Below are 19,245 nucleotides of genomic sequence, written 5' to 3'. Positions count from 1 at the left end.
TATCCATTTTGTTTGTTCGGTGTTCCATTCATTCATAATGTGAATACATTGGCTGCTGCAAAAAAAAAAATGGCAAAAGTGGCACTAATGCACCTATTTTGAAGACGCGTCTATTGTCGGTGTCACTAAAACAGCAGGGGGAGGATTCATAGGAGCACTCGGCAAGGAGGACTGGCAGACACGCGCGCCACAAAATTGCAAAGCACAATGAAGCCCCAAGACCACCCGATGTGCACAAAGAGCACGTAGAGTCTCTTTAAAGAGATAAACTGAGGGGAGGAGCTAAGGTCAAAAATATCTCTTTTCAGAATGTATGCGTGGCACTTAAGAGTTAGAAGCAACCCGTTTTATTGGCCATGCAGGACGCAAACTCACAAAAAAAAAAATCTGCAAAATGAACAGAAAATCTTCATAAAGCTCACATACAGTGCATTATACACCCACTAATTCATATACACAGTAGCACTAAATGGGTTTATCTTCTCAGGTTTCTTGCCATCAATATATCCACCCTCCTCTAAGGTTCTATGGCAGCTTTCTCTCCAACAGCCCCTTCAGCTAGTCAGTGTACTGTTGGGTATAAACGAGGATTTATCCAGAGCAGCTCTTTGGCAGGCTGCATCCCTTCTCCTTTACATCCTTGTTAATGCACAGCCCTGATGCTGAAGAGGGAACACAAGCACTCTGAGAGGTGTTGGGCATATCGAAGGACAAACCTCCACAATATCAGGCACATTTTTTAAAAGAGGCAAGTGCGGCATGCTTTTATTGTCACGTTTAGTCCGAGGTGCACCTTGCAGTTGAAATTAAAATAAATGGATAATGCTATTTAATTTGTTTGCTGGTTCTGACTGTATGTCTGCTGAATATTAAAAAGGCAAAAGTAACGTGTGACTGTGGACCTATAACCTGTTACAATACAGATTTGATGAGAAATCTCTTAAGAGGGTTCATTGATGTTTTTAGATTGCTTTATTCCATTTGAATTTAGATTTGTTTTCTTTTTTCTTTGCAACCTTCTCTATCAGTCGCTCGTGTTCACTACCTTACAGAGGCACCAAACACACCAAAATTCAGCTCTGGGTTTTAGTTTCTCTCTCAAGACACTTTCAAGTGGAACAATTATCTTTAGCAGAGGCAATCAACCAGTGTTGAGCACCGGGCACCAGCACGCAATTACAAATTGTAGGTTCTTTAGAGGTAAAGACACCAGACAGCGTAGAATTCAATGCCTGTAATAGAAGTACTGTATGTGAAAGGACTCAGGTGCACAAAAGGTTTTCAGGTCTTTTTTTTATATATTTTTTTTTTATTATCTGGCATGTCGTCCACCTTTTAAAATACACTGAAGATTACTGATATGCAGTTTATCATCTTTTTTTTCACGGTACAGTGAGACCCCGATTCCTGTGTAATGACACTGTTATAGGATTACTCTACAAACACTAAATAAAAACACAAATTAGCTGGCATACTATCCATATGAAATGCATCATAACGACCACTTTGCAACGAAAAAAGCAAGACAATGTCCATATAGACCTTACAGATGCACAATTCAAAAAGGAACCAGACATCCATACAAGTGATTTAAGTCAACAATAGAATCAAGTTAAATGCTATTACACAGGAATCTGTTAAATATCAAAACAAAAAAAATATGAACAGAAATGCTCTTTTCACAAGTGTAACAAAAGACTTACAGTTTATCAGATACATAACAGTAACAGGTGACAAGGCCTAAAATAAATGGTAATCTCTTGCCATTCAGTCATAAAACACACATGAAGAGGACTCACATTTGTTCCAACAAGACACTGTACAGCTCGGGGGGGGGGGGGGAAAAAAGGTGTAAACCTTTTAAAATTCTGCAGATCAACGCGTCCCCTTCTTCCATGGAAAGCCAAGGCATTATTTAAAAAAAAAAAAAAAAAAGGTAACGCAACTCCTTGTACGCAAAGATGGAAACAAAGTGATCGTGTCAGAGGGCTCTTGGGGAAAAAAACAAACAAAAAAAAACACAAACGTACAAAACAAACTAGGAAACAGCCAGAGGAGCATGATGTCCCTGGTTTAGTTTTATTAAGCAAACGTCTTTCTCCGAAATGTCCTCCACCCACCACACCACTCCAAGAAACAAGTTCAAAAACCTAAATGTCCAAGTTGCACAGCAAAATGACCCAATAACAAACAGTAAAGAATCAACCAGAACTGAGATGTTTCTCGACTAGTTTTAGAAACTAGTCTGGATTTTCGTTACAAATGAAACTTCCAGGTTGCTAATAAAACGCTTCTGTGTTTTCTTGCGCTTTGGAGTTTCCCATGCTTCCCGTTTGATGACTTAATAGTTTGTTCGTTGCATTCTTCACCCACATGCCGCTGGTAATGCGATCGCAGTAAGTCTCTGCAGCATTTGTATACGTATTCCACAGAAAATACAGACTTTAGCTTCAGCTGGGAAAGATGATACATATGTACAGTAAATGCTAAAACAGATAATTTAAATGGGGATTGGCAAAATACTCACGTTGTCAAAAGACATGGGGTGTTACAAAAGAGTGCTGGCCTAGCGCATAGCTTTACCCACTACAAGGCAGAATGATTTCAGTCCATCAGCAAAGGCTTCGCATAACAACTAGATGCTTTAAGGACCATAGAAAACCACTTGTTGGCAAGCAAAAACAAAAACCCATAAGCAGCATGTGCTGGATATCTACCAGCCATTTTATTTTATTTTTTTAAATCATCTTGTATTTCCAACACGGTGCGAGGGAAATCAGTTAAACTTTGACATGACCTAATGCACAGACACCTTTGCTTTGCCCTCATGCCGCGCAGATGGACGATGGCGTGTCACAAAATGTTCACTGCTGAAGCTTCGATAGGTGCAGACCGTCCTCGTTAATCTGTCTCTGATGGCACGTGTCAGGCAGGTTTCCCTCCGAGCGCAGACAAGTTTTGCCATGATGAATACCCGAGCTGAAGGGAGGAGAGATTTGGGGGCCCAGTGTGTGGAGGAAAAGTTGTTCCAGAGGTCGGATGATTTATTCATGTGACCAGAAGTTGATTTATGTGGATTAGAGCAAAGGGGGCGGGGAAAGGTACGCAGGGTTGTGCTCTTGTGGACTCGGCAAGTTTCAGTGAACGCTTTGAGTGGCAGCAGCCAAATGTAGTCCTCTACATGTAGCCATGTCTTAGTCTCTGGAGAGGCCTCCAACTGGGACCTGCTGCCTATTGGAACAATATGGCCTCAGATAGTATTTATTAAAAAAAAAAAAAAAAAAAAAGGGACCCAAATGGATTGACGGGTTGAGACTCAGACGCAGGTGCCTTGGTGTGCCGGAAAAAGGGCTTTTCGGTTCTTTAAACCCTGGCACTTTTCCTTAAAATCTGATGGTTTCTGCTGTGAAATATCTATCAGCGCACTGGCAACGACGATTCCTAAAGAGGGAAAAGAGCAAGAAAAAGGTGAGGGTGATGGGGGACAAATATTCAGATATTACAGGTGTGTCTATAATACTCCAAACACCCAATCTGATGAGAATATTCTGCAGCTTCCAAGAGCAACGTTTATTTCTTGCTGTTGGGATTTGACCCACGTTTTCAGTAGTAACATCAGGAATAAGAGTATGGTTGCTTTATTTATTGGTGATGCAAATATGTGGTTGTGGAGAGGCATTTGCTGTATCTGATATATATTTAGAGTATTTCTGATGGTGCACAGGATGGCTGTTTGTGATGTTTGAAATTATATATTTTTGAGTCCCGCTGTGTCCTGCTCACTCAAAATATATAGACATTAAGACAATATATATGAACTAAAAAGATGACGTGTGTGTGTTACCTGACTGTCCTGGTGGAGGCAAGTCTGAGAGGCCGGAGGGCAGACGCATGAGGACCGTCAACACGGCGGCTTTACCTCCTGAACACGGCTCCATCGCAACAGGTTTAGGAGCACCCTGAAAAGAGAGAAACAAAGAAAACAGATTTCAAACACAATTTCAGGACGAATAAGAAAGAAATGAACTCTCCAAAAACAGAAACGTGTTCACTGGTTTATTTTGGATTTTACAGTAAAAAACTGACAACACCAATAGCAGTACTTTGTGATGAGGTGTGAGAGACAGTATGCATGACAGGACTTCATTGACTTGATTGGTAGAAGATCCCAGGATCTCTTTACCAACCAAGCAGACCAACACTCTCTGATATTAGCTGCTGGAGTTGCTGCTTTTAAGACGAGACACCCTCCTCCTGAGACAAATGGTTTGATTGGTCACACAACAAACACAATCGTGTGTGTGTGTGTGTGTGTCCCTGTCAGACGGTCCACGTGTTGAGGCGATGACCTACCCACTCAGTTAATGGCCAAAACCGCTTGTCTCAAGCGTGAAAAACATGTCATCCTGATAATGAATGTTAGGGGTTTCACAGCATGTTTTGGATGGAGGGATAGAAATTGGGGAATAATAACATGTCTGAATATAATTTCCCTTTTTCTACGTGTCCAGCTGGATTATGTGATGAGTCAGCAGAGGCAGAAAAACAGGGATGCAAATGCGCATGCATTAAAAACAAGAAGGAATCAGCAGTGGGGCTGCGCTCATTTGTATCAACATGTTTAATACAAAAACACTTAATCTAGTTTGTGTATTTTGAATGAACACCGACTCTAAAAGCAGTGATCAACTGACTACAAACAGCATGTTTAGTATAATTGATACGGTCAGAAGTTACATGCAGATTTGGAGTCCTTTAATGAAAAGTAGGTGCCATGTTGTTTCCTGTGAAGCATTGAGTGTAATCTCCCATTCAACCAATGAAGTCTGCTTCTTAGTCACCGTTTATATTGAAAGCGTTCACAAGTAGTTTAACATGACGAACCTCGTGATACAGACGCTACGAATGAACATTTCTCAGCAGAGAACATTTCGCACAAATACTTGTCAAATGTCTTTAAAAAAAAACAACTTCTTAAAAGATCAACGGACATCTACGTACGACTGAAAGAAGCTACGGACTGTTGATTCTGAGATGTATTGGTTTTGACCTTCATCAAAATTAATCATTTGCTGAGGTTATGAATGCTGTCGAGATTTTCCATTTGCCTGTACTACTGATCACCTGGAACTAATGCGGAGGGACAGAGAGATGAGGTGAACGAAGAGCAGGACAAAGGTGAACCAAAGTACCAAAAGAAAGCACATTAGACGCGACAGACACAAACTCTAATTGTTAATCAGCCGCTAAACGGCGGGAAGGAGCGCCCAACGTTTATCACATGAGGCCCGACATCAAACATCTAGTATTCTCAATCTTTTCAGGTATATTCATGAACAAGAGGCCCACCGTGGATCTATCGTTGACATACAAGGGCAATTAAATTGCCAGCCTATTTCACGAGCATTCGAGTGATCCCGCTAATGAATAGCCGCAGAAGCCACATTCGTGCAAGGGAGCGAGTTTAGATTAAAGCAGATTCCACTGCACAAGCTCTATTTGCACGGACCGCTGGGTGAAACATCATTACAGCTGTTCCAAACACATTAACACGGAAGAGAGATGTTGGCCTGTAAGACAGAAGCTACAGCAGCGCCGCATAGCACGTGTGGAAATACCGTCTCAATATTTACATGAATTATTGAAAGGTCCTTATGAAATACTTACACAACATTGAGGTACTTTGTGAAGATGTCAAAAAATGCATTTTGTTTTGAACTTATTTTTAAGATAAAACCAACTTTTACTATCTTACGATGGTTTTTCAATAAATATAGGGTGGATTACCTTGAAACATACGATATGAAAATGCTTTCATGTTCATTATATTGTTGCCATCTCTAGTTCTACAGCACCAGATCTTTGCTTACACCCGTTACCCTGAACATGCCCACTGACTGGTTCTATGAGGAGCAAGAATAAAGGCTCCACATCAGTGGATAAAGCCATGAACTCTGTAAATACTCACTTCTTACTACCCAAAGCTATTACTGTAGTCTCTGCTCTGCATCATGGGTATAACCTCTAAATGAGCTTTGTTTACATTAAAGGACCCTTTGCTTACTCATCCGGTCTCCACTGCCACCGTTTGAACCTTTGACTGCCCTTCATGACGGGGAAAGGAAACCGTTATCTATGCTTTTCATCGTCATTTTACGAGTTTCTGCTCTACCGCTGAATCTGAACTCACCCTTTAAAAACATCGAAGCCACACAATAACTAGGGCTGTACCGGAATCTGAATTGTTTTTTGCCGTGTCAACACCATTCATATCTATACAACCAATGTGTGTACGATTCTTCAAAGTCCTTTATAGATCTAGCCTCTAGATGCCCGACTTCAAGACGGATCATTCGACTCAAGTTAAGCTAATATTGATTTTTTAGGTGTCTAAAATATGTTGTTATAATGCCTCTGTCTTTCAATTAGGTGACTAAATGATGACTACTCTATGGAGCGTCCAATTCAGCAATACATTGTTTGTTGTGCAATTTCTTTGAACTACACCGAACTACATAAGTACCACGACGTCATTGATGTGATTTTGATTTGATTCCATTGTCGTTTGTGTGAAAGGCAGCAAAAAATAGCACCTTCTTTCTTCTGGCTCACTCTCATTTCATCTGTGAAATCCTTCCATCAATCTGGGATAACAGAAATATTCATAAAATGCAGAGGAAAATAAAAAAATAAATGATTTCATTCCATTTTTAATCAGAGGCATTTTGAACCGCTGTCTCCATGATCATATCTTGCAAAGGAGGTTTACACATCCTGCATTTCTACGATGCATTACCCAAGCTTCATAATCATCCAAGCACATAAACACACACACACACACACACACACACACTATGTGCGTTCCTTTCCTCCGCTGACAGGTGTCATCCATCACACTAGATGGCCGTTAGTGGTTCCATATGTTGAATGCTGGCCATAGTGAGACATCTGTGACATCGAGACCGAGGCCGCGCAGTTTTTTTTTGTGCCTCGATTGGCTTTCTGTTCCGAAAGAAAACAGCTGCTGACATCTTAATCACAAAAAGCAATGACCATCTCTTGGGGGTTTAAACCGACTAAAGATGGAGGAAACGGGCACGAAGGTTGCTTCTCTCAGACCAGCTGGAGGGTCTGAGTGACAGAGAGCTGATAATAATGAATGCAGTGAGACCAGTGCCGACTTGGTCTTACATGTGTTGGAATGGGTGTGAAGGGTCATTGTGGTGCTGTAAGTCCCTCCGCGTCTTGTTCCCTGTGCAAGCTGCATCATCTATTAGTTCGGTTATTGTCTTCTAAAAAAAACCGGCTCTTAACTTTGTCCCTGAAATAGAAAAAAATGTGTCTTGTCGGCACTAACTCAGTGAGTGAGTGGGTCTGAGTCTGAAGTACAAACAGAGCTGGTAAAACAAATAGGAAGCCAGCGTGACATCAGTGTCCTCTTTGACATCAACAATAGCTAAGTGGTGCCAGATGCTGACCAATTTATTTGTATAAAACATAATTAGGCTCGTTTCATATGGTTCACCCTCAGCTGGAGCCAAGGTAAGTGGTGGAGCTGTATATGGTCCGACATATGCATTCGCACATTTGAAACTATGTCGATTTCTTCTTATGGGATGAGTCCAAAAGAATGACTCTGTGCTTTCATATACATCAGTTATAGACAACAGCTGGAAACTTAAAATGGGATAAAATCATTAATCTGGTCGGCAAAATACCGCAATTGCTGCACCAACTGCACGACCTCTGAAAACACATTTTTCAACAGAGAAATGTGTGTTTTGCTTTTGCTTCCCTGCAAGGTATGCTTTATGACCTTTCAGAGAGTACATAAGATATGTGTTTTATTTGGCGACTGCACGGCTGGAATTAACACCTTGCCCACGGTAACGCTGGCGTCACACGACGTTGAATAAGATACTGGAAAATGTAAATGATTAACCAACAACCCTTAATTAAGAGCTGCTTGACGAATTAGATGTGTGCTGGATTCACCATTAACACTGCCACTCTAAGATGTGTTTTTAAAATACATTTAGGCAATGCACTGGGTAGGACAGTTTCTACTCTTATTTCTAAGGTGCTACTGAAAAGCATTCAGCGTACAAACAAAACAAAACTTTTGCGGTAACTTCCTAAAACAAAAGCTGTATACGGACCTCTAAGTGAGATTGAAAGTCGAGCATTCATAGGTTCATCCTGCATCTTGAAAGAGTCGAGAAGCAGAAGACTGAAGATTGTTTTATCCAATTATCATTTCCAAAACAGCTTGGGATATTGTTCACGGCAAAAACTCTCCAGCGGATGCAACGTCTGTGCCTTAATGCGCTCCAGAACGAGAACACTGCGTTGGGTGGTTTTGTTTTTTTTTGGTGGAGAAAAAGGAAGGAACACGACAGGAATAAATTATTAAAACGACAGATTAACAAACACGTTCCAAGTATGTAATTAACATTTTAGCTAAATCTAAGGTAATAGCAGTGGTCTCTAAAACCATTCAGACCGAGACTGTACCTCGATGCTTTAGAGGTACAACTCAAAAAAGTGCACTCGGAGAGCTGAGAAGCATTGTTTTTCTCCGCTTCTGCTCTTTACATTGCCCTTCACAACACCATAATGCATGCCGAGTACCACTCAGCATCATGCATTAATAGCTAATGTAGGGCCCCTCTCCTGGTTGCCACAGTGATTTTATTTCCCTCAGCAGGCAGGTGACACAGAGGTGGCTCTGGCTGAGGAAACACTGTTGGTCCTTCGATGTTAATTTGAGGATGTAGCTCCCCCATATTGTCCTAAGCTAGGCTTTTATCCCATGTGTCACCGACTGGGATTCTTCTCCATTTTCAGTTTGTATGGGAGGCATTCACATCGGAGGAATAATGAGGTTATGTAGCAACTGTGCCAAACATTTTGAATGTGCAAAAGCACGCGAGCACGCGGGGTAGAAAGAAGAATTCATACAAATTTGAGTGCAAAATTAACTATACGGCATGTTTCCAGGAGGACAAATCAGGCTAAATTAAAACATGCACAATAACAAAATGTTCCACAAACCATTCTGACGTCATCGTTTTAAAATCTTTTCAAAGTAATGACCAGCTTTTCTTTGCAAGAGGATTAAAACAACCATGAAATCTTTTTTTTTTTATATATAAAACTTTAGAAAAATTGATATAAATCTTTTTTTTTTTTTTTTTAAATTGGCATTATGACATCACTTCACATAAAAGATTTATAACATTGATTGGAAAATGTCAGCGCGTCTGTAGCCGCGATAGCAGAACACAGTTCATATAAAGAAGAGGGACACTGGGAGAAAGGACCATCGCTGGCAGATTTCTTATTGATGTGGAGAGTGGATAAAAGGCTGACATATTGCGAGTGGTTGAGTACAACACAATAAGGTGCAATTATGTGGCACCACAAAACTATTGTATGCATGTCAGGAGAAGCATTAACAAATCGGAGGACAAAGAGGACAAAGACAGGGGGACAAACATTGTGGCGCTTGTCAAGACTACAGCTAGTTTCAGGTGAAGACGTGTGATGGTGGAATTTGTAAAGAAGACATTACAATAAAATCAGAATGAAAGAAATCAACATACTGAAGTTTCACTGTTGGTATGAAAGAGTCCAGCAAGGAGGTGTGTGTGTGTGTGTGTGTGTGTGTGTGTGTGTGTGTGTGTGTGTGTGTGTGTGTGTGCGCAAGCAAGACTCACGTCAACCACAGGCTGCAGCAGTTCTGTTTCTTCTCCTCTGGTGTCCAGCGCAACCGCAACCGAGGCAAACGGACGACTGGCCATCTGCTGGCGCTCTCTCATCAGTTGCTGTAAAATCAAACAACAGATAGGTGTTGAAAAGAGTGAGAAATAGGACTTACTGAAATGTTAATACATGAATACGTAACAGTATATACATTATCACTTATAAATCTAAATGTTTTTAGGTTACTACCTAAGAGTGACACGTTTTCTGTTGCTTCGACGGAACAGAAAACTGCCCCGCTAATCAATATTGTAAAACAACTTGCGCCATACTTTCATCAGCAACACAGCGTCTGATCAATATCCTAACAGGCTAGCCTTTTAGCACCAAGGACATCACTGATTGATATTGGATTTGTGATGAGTTTAACTGTGTTGTATTAGGATCTAATTGTACTTCAGATCACTAAGCCAATCAAGCAGCAGTTGTGATCATTGGCCTTCCTTTGCTCTTCTCTGAAATTCTTCTCTGGCGTCTGACTTTTGACCTGGGAACTGCGCGCTTTAGCGTCTGCCTTTCAGCATTATATATATACACATCATGTGGTGCATGTTTAAGACACCTTCTATAGGGGTCTCGTTTTAAAAACATGCCAGGTGGAGACTTTAAAAAAAACAATCAGCCAGAGACGGTGTTTTCAACTTAGATGGAGCTAATGATCGCGTAAGAAGCTAGCTAGCGACGGCTGGTGAAAGTCTGCCAGTTGACAGTTGTCATTTCAGCAGACAAAGTGATCAGTTAGAAATGAGAAGCCTGCTTTTATCTGCCGTGGTCTCAGATATCATGGGGTGAGAATCTACCACCGTCAGCTGCGAGCTCATCCTTCAAACGAAGAACAAAATGGATGATTTTCCAAGTGCGCCAGACTGTTTTAAGCACAATCCAATTATCTCATATCATCAGTCTAATAAAACCGAGTGTCTGTTTGGGTCGACCGAATGAGAGTGTTGAGCCGTCTCCTGGTCTCCATCCTGAATGGGAATTTGTCCTTGGTGTAATAATGAACCCCGATGTTCTTATGTCCAGACCCCCCCCCCCACACCACCCTTACTCACTCTGAATTTAATTAAGCATTCATTAGTCTGGCTATTAATTGGCAAAAATTAAGATGAGGTCTGGAGAGGTTGATTGCATTGTACAAGTGAACAGGTGGGGGGAGGGGGAGACATTCTGCAGAAGACGCTTTGAAAAAGAGCATGTCAGAGCTCCGTTTTCATTCTTTCAAATATCATTGTTCTGTTGAGGCTGTACACAGGAAAATAAGTCAAATTGATGGAAATGGTGGTATTCAATTAAAAAAAACCTTGATTAGATATTTGAGAGCCAACAGTGACCCCGTTACTAGTACTTGCACATGTTAGTTCAAAACAACAGATCAAAACAGCATGTTCTCAAATACAGCTGATATTTAATAAACCTTTGCAATAAAAGCCCTCTAACCCGTCTGGAACACATTGAATGGCAAACAACAATGCAACTAAATGGGTTTGATTTTCATATTCTCCTTCAGATTCAACAGTAATAATTAACATTATGACACAATGTTATAGCTGCGGTCTACAGATTTGTATTTAATGTTTGTAAAAAAACACACACATTGTTGTGCAACATGTTTGCCACGTTTCTCCCCTCTCTTCTCTTCTATCAAATAAAAGCAACAAAAACGCAAAAAGGCTGAAAATGTGAACAATGGTCAGTGTGTTTTAAATGTGTTCTGTGCATCAGAAATAATGCGTTATTTATTCAAACATTCCTTCACCGACTAGTTGTACGGACTCACTGATGGGGAAAGTTGAGGTCATTTCTATGTGAGAAGTGTTTTGTTGAACACTCTGAAAACATTCCCTAGGGGAGCGAACGCTGAGAGAAAAAAAGAAAAAACACAACAGCCATATGAAATTGAGATTGATCACTTGATTGATTTTTCTTTTTGCAGCTCAGATTTTTAAACTTTAAATCTGAGGGCCGATGTTAGATTGCCGTACATCTCTACTATTAAACATCAAAGCCGATAGATTTGAGGCTGCTGGGCCACTGCAGGTCAAAATGAGAAATTTTTGCCCTTTTCGAAAAGATAAAAAGCCGGATTGAGGGCCCGGCGGGGTTGTTGCAAAACAAGAAAACAGCTCACGGCTTATTATGGTCTCCGACACAAGAGCTTCAAATCCAACAACATTCATCCTAAATGTCAGATAGCAGTAATGTTATTTATCATGTTGCAGAATTCATTTAAAGCAACAAAGCATACGAGGAGAGCAGGAGCAAAGTCAGGGAACGTTTTTTTTTTTGCTCTGTGTCCGGCACAGGCATCACAAAAACATGTGCTGGGTGGGAATACAATCGTCAAAGGGACCAGAACAATACCAGAGAGATTCTAGGAATGAATACCAAGTTAACTCTGCCAGAGCAAGTACGGCTTGTGCAATGACGGACTGATTTTGTCAGGAATACAAGCTGGAGCCATTCACGGTTGCGATAAGGGTGGACACGCAGCGCATCGCCATGCAGCTTGATTAACTTTGCAAGTGGGTGCACCAGTTATCTGTCTCGTGAATACAGCATTTTGTTCCCTTCATTTGGTTCTATTAAAAGGGTTGAGTGTCACCTCGTCTTTGAGCACATTCTACACCTCAAAGCGGCTCACTTTGTCCTTTTTAAAAAGCTGGCTGGCTGCAGAATTAAAGAAAATCATAACAAAGTGGAAAATAAAACAAAATAAATGCTGGAGCAATCTACACACCCACTGTGATTAATGGACTTCACTTAATGAAGATATCCTGTATAGTAGACTGCAGCTGCACAACGACATGTGATATCGGTGCGGTTGAGTGGTTTTGTGTAGGCGGAAGTACAAAGAACTCATTAGGAATGGGAATAATGTGTATTATTGTGGTAATAAGATAAGTAATAGGGTTGGATTCTCATATAAAATATTCATTAAATGCTACCTTGTATTTTTAGAATACAGTTTTACTCATTAGTGGAACTGCTTCCAAGCTTCCAAGGGTAAGCTGAACCCAACACAGGTGCGCTCAATCATCTCTAACAGAGGAAATGATTAGAGTGTAAATGTTAAACTGAACAAGGGACAATCAAGGTTACCAGGAGCTTAAAGAGCAGGATAATCTTATTCCAGCGATCGATGACTGCTGATTGAGCTGTTCATGAGACTGCAGTCAGAATCAAACTGGAACGACCAGGACCACGTCTCTGGGCTGAGGATGGCTTTACATAAACATAAACAGATGACACATAGTTACTAGTTACTGAAGGATAAACACAATGCTTAAACATGCTGGGGGGAAGAAAAAAAAAAGAGAGAAAAGGTCCTACTTATGGTAGCTGCCGCTGCTCAATAATAGTTTTGAGTGCTTTTAGAGTGCGGGGTAAAACACCGCCGCTCTGCATGACAGTCAGCACATACGTTGTGAGTGTGTGTGTGAATCCGTGTGTCTGTACGAGTGCGTGTGTGAGAGAGAGAGAGGAGGCTGCATTAGATGCCTCCACATGTTTGTGTGTAAAACATCTTCCGCATCGCAGTCGTGTGAAATGTCAGCGCCCCCTCCCTCCCGTTCCCCCCACAGGTAGCTTCAAAGAGGTCAGCGCTCGTCCTCCTCCATGGCATTTACAGCTGTTGTCCTTCCATCCTTTGTCCCCCCACCACCCACCCACCCACCCACCCACACACACACACACTCTCAGGACCAGAGTCTGGTCACCTTGCCTCATCTAAAATTATTCAAATACAACAGCTGCACCTCTGGAACAAGTCCTTTCAACTCCCGCCAAAACATAGAAAGCCTTTATCCTGTTAACAGACAGACAAATTTGTCAAGTGTGTTTCTATAGTAAAAATCCCAAATTACTCAAAACGGCTTCATATAAAGACATTGCTTTTTACATCTACTCACAAACCAGACAGACTGACACAGATTTCACACCAGGAAGCCAATAACAAAAACATTCAGAAGTTCAATCAGTATCAGACATCCACATGTCACTTGGCTGGATCAGCGACTTGTCAGCGACTTGTCATCGCCTCGGCCGTGTCTACGGGCCTCATTTAGACTCGTTTATTCCACGTCCTTGTGTTAAATGTGGGCTTGTGAGCATTAGACGGCTTCCAGCTCAAATCCGTCCCACAAGCTTCGTAAGTGCACGGGGCTTTTCAAAAGGCCTTTGAAATTAACTGGACACAAGGCTCAGTGAAGAGCCAATCAGTTCAGCAAATGGACAAGACAGATGGGGGCCGAATCAGCAATATCTTTCAAACACTCGGTACCGTCTAAACACGTGTTATTAATCGCAAGTTCCTCTGAAACTCTAGAGCTTACGTTACCATAGTGACTGTGGCAGAATGCTGAATGCAACCTAACATATCTGGTAACTTGTACATTGTGCCATCACAAGCCCTAAAATGATTTTCCTTTTTATTTAGATTATTACATCATCAATCAGTTCAGAACAACTGCAGTCACGGTTCTGTTAACAGCTGAATCCTGCATCCAAAGATGAGTGCGCACTTTAAAATGGAGACTAATATTTACTAATGACCCGTCTCACTTGAGACAAACAAAGCACAGAGTCCTTTCGAGGACACACAAATGGATTTACGTGCGATTGTCCTTTGAGCAGCCGATGCTACCAACAGAAGATCTTATTTTCTCTGTAGTTTTTTTTTTTAATTTAAAAGAGTGATTGATTATGTCTGCAGCTGTCAGACACTGATAATAGAGTTTATCAAACAAAAGTGAGCAAAGGATCCAAGCTGGAGGCTGTTCAAAGGATTGTTTTACAGCTGAACCATTTGTATGTTGCTTTAGTTCGAAGAAAATTAAACTCTATTCTGAAAGTCTTACCTTTGGTGTGTTTTTATCAGTACAAATGGCGATTGATTGGAGGTCTGGATCGACATGAAAAGCTTACATTGATTGCAGTACGAGGTGTGCAGACTTAAAAGCAGTTCTCAGTCATTTGACCTTGTAGCTACAAAAAACATTTTCAGACACAAGTTCTTACATAAATGATGCACTGGGGTCCCCATTTCATATATAAAACATATTTAAACAGACCGTAACTTATCCAGTAATAATAATAACTACAATGGACTCTACCCATTTCCATGATAGAGATGTGGACTAGAGAGCCGCCACACAAGGAGCTGTTAAAGACAACGTGCGAAGCCAAGTAGCCATAACAGCACTGAAGAAACCCCCCTCGAGGCTTTTACAGCTTTCAGGAAAAGGTGACCAACACGCAGCTCCTCTTCAGAAGTAGGGCAGCTGAAAAGGCCACGAGGAACCGTGAGGTATCATTTTTCTCAGGTTCATGAAGCCAATGTCGTAGAAACCTTGTGTGTCAAAAGGGTTTAACTGCATAAGTGAGCGAAATTACATATTTTAGGCTGGTTGGATCTCAGGTTGTAGCAACAATGGCTGGTACCAGAATCCCAGAGGATTTTAGGCTGTCGGATGGATTTAGATTCAGAAAGAAAAAGAAATACACGGCGACCACTTTGACTGAACTTTACGCTTGACAGACTCCAGGGACTGCAGAGTATTAATATACAGTAGATGCATACTATATATTCAAATGTGTAATTCATTAATTCACAGATACAAAGTGGTGCGTCATCTGCAAACAAGTCCTTCTTGCGGAATTAAAAAAAAAAAAAAAAAAAAAGTGTTTTATTGCTCCGGTGACAAAACTTTTCTATCACCTGAAATTAAGAGAGGAGTGATTTTTTTTTTGATTTTATTTATTTAACTATTTATCTATTTTCATGCGACAGCTGAAGGGCAGCAACAAACAGATGACGAGAATGCCGAGAGCAGACAGGATAAGTGAGCCGAATTTCAATGACGTGAGCCCATCTGCCTGCATTAATTTTTATTGACTTTAATTCTTTGGATAGGCATGATTTGGAGTCACGGCAGCGATCATTCCTGTTTATTTTCATATATCAATTAGAGGACATAAAACTGGGATCTTACGATTATCAATGTCATCCCCAAAGGGGGAATAAATTGTGGGAGCTTTATTAGAAGACTACAGGTCATAAGGCTGCACCAAATTAAACTTCCTGCTATTGAGTACCAGAGAGAGCCTCTCGGAGAATATAGGGATCAGGTCTGAAGAGATGGAAATGATGGAGACGCTCACCGGGAACCACCCGATGCAGTTCAGGTTCATGGGAGTGAGGTGAATTGATATGCATTCGCTCTCTTCCTCAATTTCCTGCACCATATTCTTCTTACTCTCTTTTTTTATATTTATTTCTCCTGCCAGTCATCTCATCGTTCACCCCTTTTCATGTCCATCTTTTCTCAACTCTCTTTCATACCAACACTGAATATTAATTAGTTCTTTCCCCTTTTCTCCTATAATTCACTGTATCGCTACTTGCTTCCATCAAACATTCTTTACTAGTCAATTTAACTTAAAATACAAAGTTAATCACAATTATCATTTCTTACCGTTAACCATTTTTATTCGAGACAAAATAATGAATCAAAAACTGGGACGCCGAAGCCGTTATTAGACACCGACCTCCTCTGAACAAGTCGTACAGATGTTGATGGGATACTGCTGCCTCGGCTAACATATTGGGCAGCAACTATTTTCCACAGAGTGAACCGGCAGTTATTTAAATATATCCACGGTCGGGAGTATGTCGTGCGTCAACAGAATGAGTTTTATGGACTTACTTCTCTCCGTCTTGACGCCCAGCAGGTCTGTTTGATCTTCCACACCACTGCCGCCACCAAGAGTAGTGATAGAAAACAACTGGAGTGAAAGAGAGGAAACAATGTCAGGCAAGATGAAACAGCTGTCACTGAGAAAGTTCACACATCTCTTCTTTTCCCACAGAGAGCAGACGACCCTCTTGTATTTAAAGCCTTTTTGCTTTTATTGCACGCAACAGTAGGTATTGAATACAAACATGCGACTCCAGAAGAGTTTCATGTTGAAATGTTGCAAGAACTTTACATTATATCCTTCAACAGCTGCATTTAAATGTAAATGTTGTGTACATTCACAGTATTTCCTTGATATATTGAAATTACTACAATATTACTGTACCAGTGTAGACCTAAATACTCAGTTTCCTTTGAACTTAAAAAAGACAAAAATGAGGAGATGAGCAGAATGAGGAGCACGTTCATGAATATGTTGGCCGATTACTTCAACTAATAACCCAACAGTAAAATCATTAGTCAAGGGAAATTCAACAAAGTCCGAGCGCTACCGCGATATCAAAATATGAGTGATCGAGAGCGTCCGCTTCATTATCCCTGTGACAGATGAGAGCGTCAAGATTATTATGTGCTCAAGAGACATTGTGCACTTCCTATGAGCGCCACGTTGCACACTGGCCACTGTGCTTAAGTACAAATAAATGGCCACAACATACAAAAAAAAATAAATAAATAAATTAAAAAAAATCAACAAGTATGTCGCCATTTCCCTCGAATTATTCTCCACTCACTGAATTATCCTTGAATGCGACCCTGTTCCTGATGGCCGAGAACAATGAAGCATATCTGGACTTGAGACCCAGACTGTAATATGAACCAATGAGCCCCTGTGTCTTCGGGGACATGCAACAGTTTTTTGTTTTAAATGGGCAGCCTGGTCCACTAAGCGCATTTCACCAGAGACACTCGACCAGCTCTGATTTCCTGGGCCCACTTCTTTGATATTTTAACTTGAGTGGGCTTTCAAAGTTTGCCGGCCACACCTGCTGGATTCTTTAGGTCGGGATCTTTGAAAGGAGGCGATAACGTCTGTGAGGAATGTGACAAAAAAAAAACAGCCTCTCAAATAAAGCAAAGAGAGGGGGGGGGGGGGGCTGCCAAACTAAAAGAAAAAAAGAAGAAGATGAAGAAGAGAAGTGGGATTAAAGTGTTGAGTGAAGGGAAACTCGGTGCTTCAAACATCTCGCCAATGCACGTAGAGTGTATTTTAAAAAGATGCGAAACCCTTTCATTCTTTTCAAAATACTTGCACCATCCTAGAAACCTTTGAAGATAACAGTGATTGAAAGGGAACGTTGTGGGGGCTTCAATGACATTTACATGCGGTGGAAGTGACAAATATCCCTAGACAGATGTTTGGCTTTCATCGTCACTATTTTAGACAGTAAAGAAGCTTAAATCCTCTTCGCTTCTCCTTCTGCGGCGAATAAAAGGAGTTCTGCAATCATTCATGTTCCAACGCCTCGAGGTAGAAGGCAGCACTCGAGTTTTCAACAAGTAGTTACCGATATGGGATGGGTTGATTTGTAGATCTAGCAACAGCAGGTGTTAACTTTCACTCAGACATAACTTACTTATGAGGGAAGCGGGATATTAGGAAGCCGTCGCACTTTATAGGAATATTTCCTGAGTTTATTGATCTCAAGACAAATCCCACTGTTCTTTAAAAACATCTTGGCCAACATGAGTCAACAGACAAATGTGTCCTATTTGACGGTGACGATTGTGGAACAAAAGAGTGTTGGCATTGGACCGACAGGAAAAGGATAATTACATGCTCAGATCTACAGTTACCACAAGCAATCAATAATATCCATAGCTGCTTCCTACTGGCCTGTGAGGCTGCTAAAACATGATCCCAGTCTTAAAATAACGAATAAATAATTATATCTTGAAGTAAAATTGTGAAACGTAAGCCGAACCTCTTAAAGGCATATAGACATTACATACATTTAACTTTGTTTAGTGTCATTTGACCTATTTTCTATATGACGTTTAGTGATGCGGGAATAACAAGCGCATGCCTCACATTCTACTGCCTGCATATATATGGTGTAACCACAGAGCAACACTAATGTGCATGTGTACACACTTAAATATGCTGTACATAAACATACAGATGTGACTGGAATGACTCTGGTTCATTAGTATAAATTAGACCCCGGGGCTCCTCTGCAAGTACAGTGCAGCATCCACTTAGCAACATTTCTACAGCATCTAATCAGACCGCATTAAAACAGTCAGACTCTAATTAGATTACAATTTAGGCATATAATTTTAGGCATATATTTTTGCCAGGAAATATTGTTCGTGAAGTCACGAAGACGAAGAAGCAATGAGGAAAAGGTGAGAAAAGATACTTCTGAGTGGCTCGCAGTGAAAAAAAGGTGAGGCGATATTTGAATTTTAAAAAAAGGAGAAAACAACAGAAGGAGGAAATAGCGCTCGTTCCCAGTCGTGCCGTCATTTCTTCACCCTGTATCTCTCATACAAGGAGGTCTAGAAACCCTGTGGGGTGAGATGACATTTTTGTCATCAGGCTGATTAAGTTTCCCGCAGGTTCGTCCCCTCCAAACCTCCCACACACACACACACACACGCACACACACACACACACACACACACACACACGCACGCACACGCACACACACGCACGCACACGCACACACACACACACACACACACACACACACACACACACACACACACACACACACACACA

General features: G+C 41.0%; 1 protein-coding gene across 1 annotated transcript in view; it reads right to left on the bottom strand.

The window, feature by feature from the left end:
- Window positions 1-2,203: 2,203 nt before the first annotated feature.
- Window positions 2,204-19,245, bottom strand: part of atrnl1b (attractin-like 1b) — a 52,379-nt gene continuing 35,337 nt past the window's right edge. The window contains exons 26-29 of the mRNA XM_031842858.1: window positions 16,473-16,551; window positions 9,720-9,827; window positions 3,845-3,959; window positions 2,204-3,441 (exon numbers count right to left, since the gene is read on the bottom strand). Of these exons, the coding sequence (XP_031698718.1) occupies window positions 3,317-3,441; window positions 3,845-3,959; window positions 9,720-9,827; window positions 16,473-16,551 (427 nt within the window). The 3' untranslated portion in view covers window positions 2,204-3,316. The remainder of the gene's footprint in view (window positions 3,442-3,844; window positions 3,960-9,719; window positions 9,828-16,472; window positions 16,552-19,245) is intronic.

This window comes from Anarrhichthys ocellatus, unplaced genomic scaffold (assembly GCF_004355925.1).
Source record: "Anarrhichthys ocellatus isolate YVR2014 unplaced genomic scaffold, GSC_Weel_1.0 scaffold4, whole genome shotgun sequence".
In the NCBI taxonomy this organism is placed as follows: domain Eukaryota; kingdom Metazoa; phylum Chordata; class Actinopteri; order Perciformes; family Anarhichadidae; genus Anarrhichthys; species Anarrhichthys ocellatus.
This window is presented reverse-complemented; position numbering and strand designations above follow the sequence as displayed.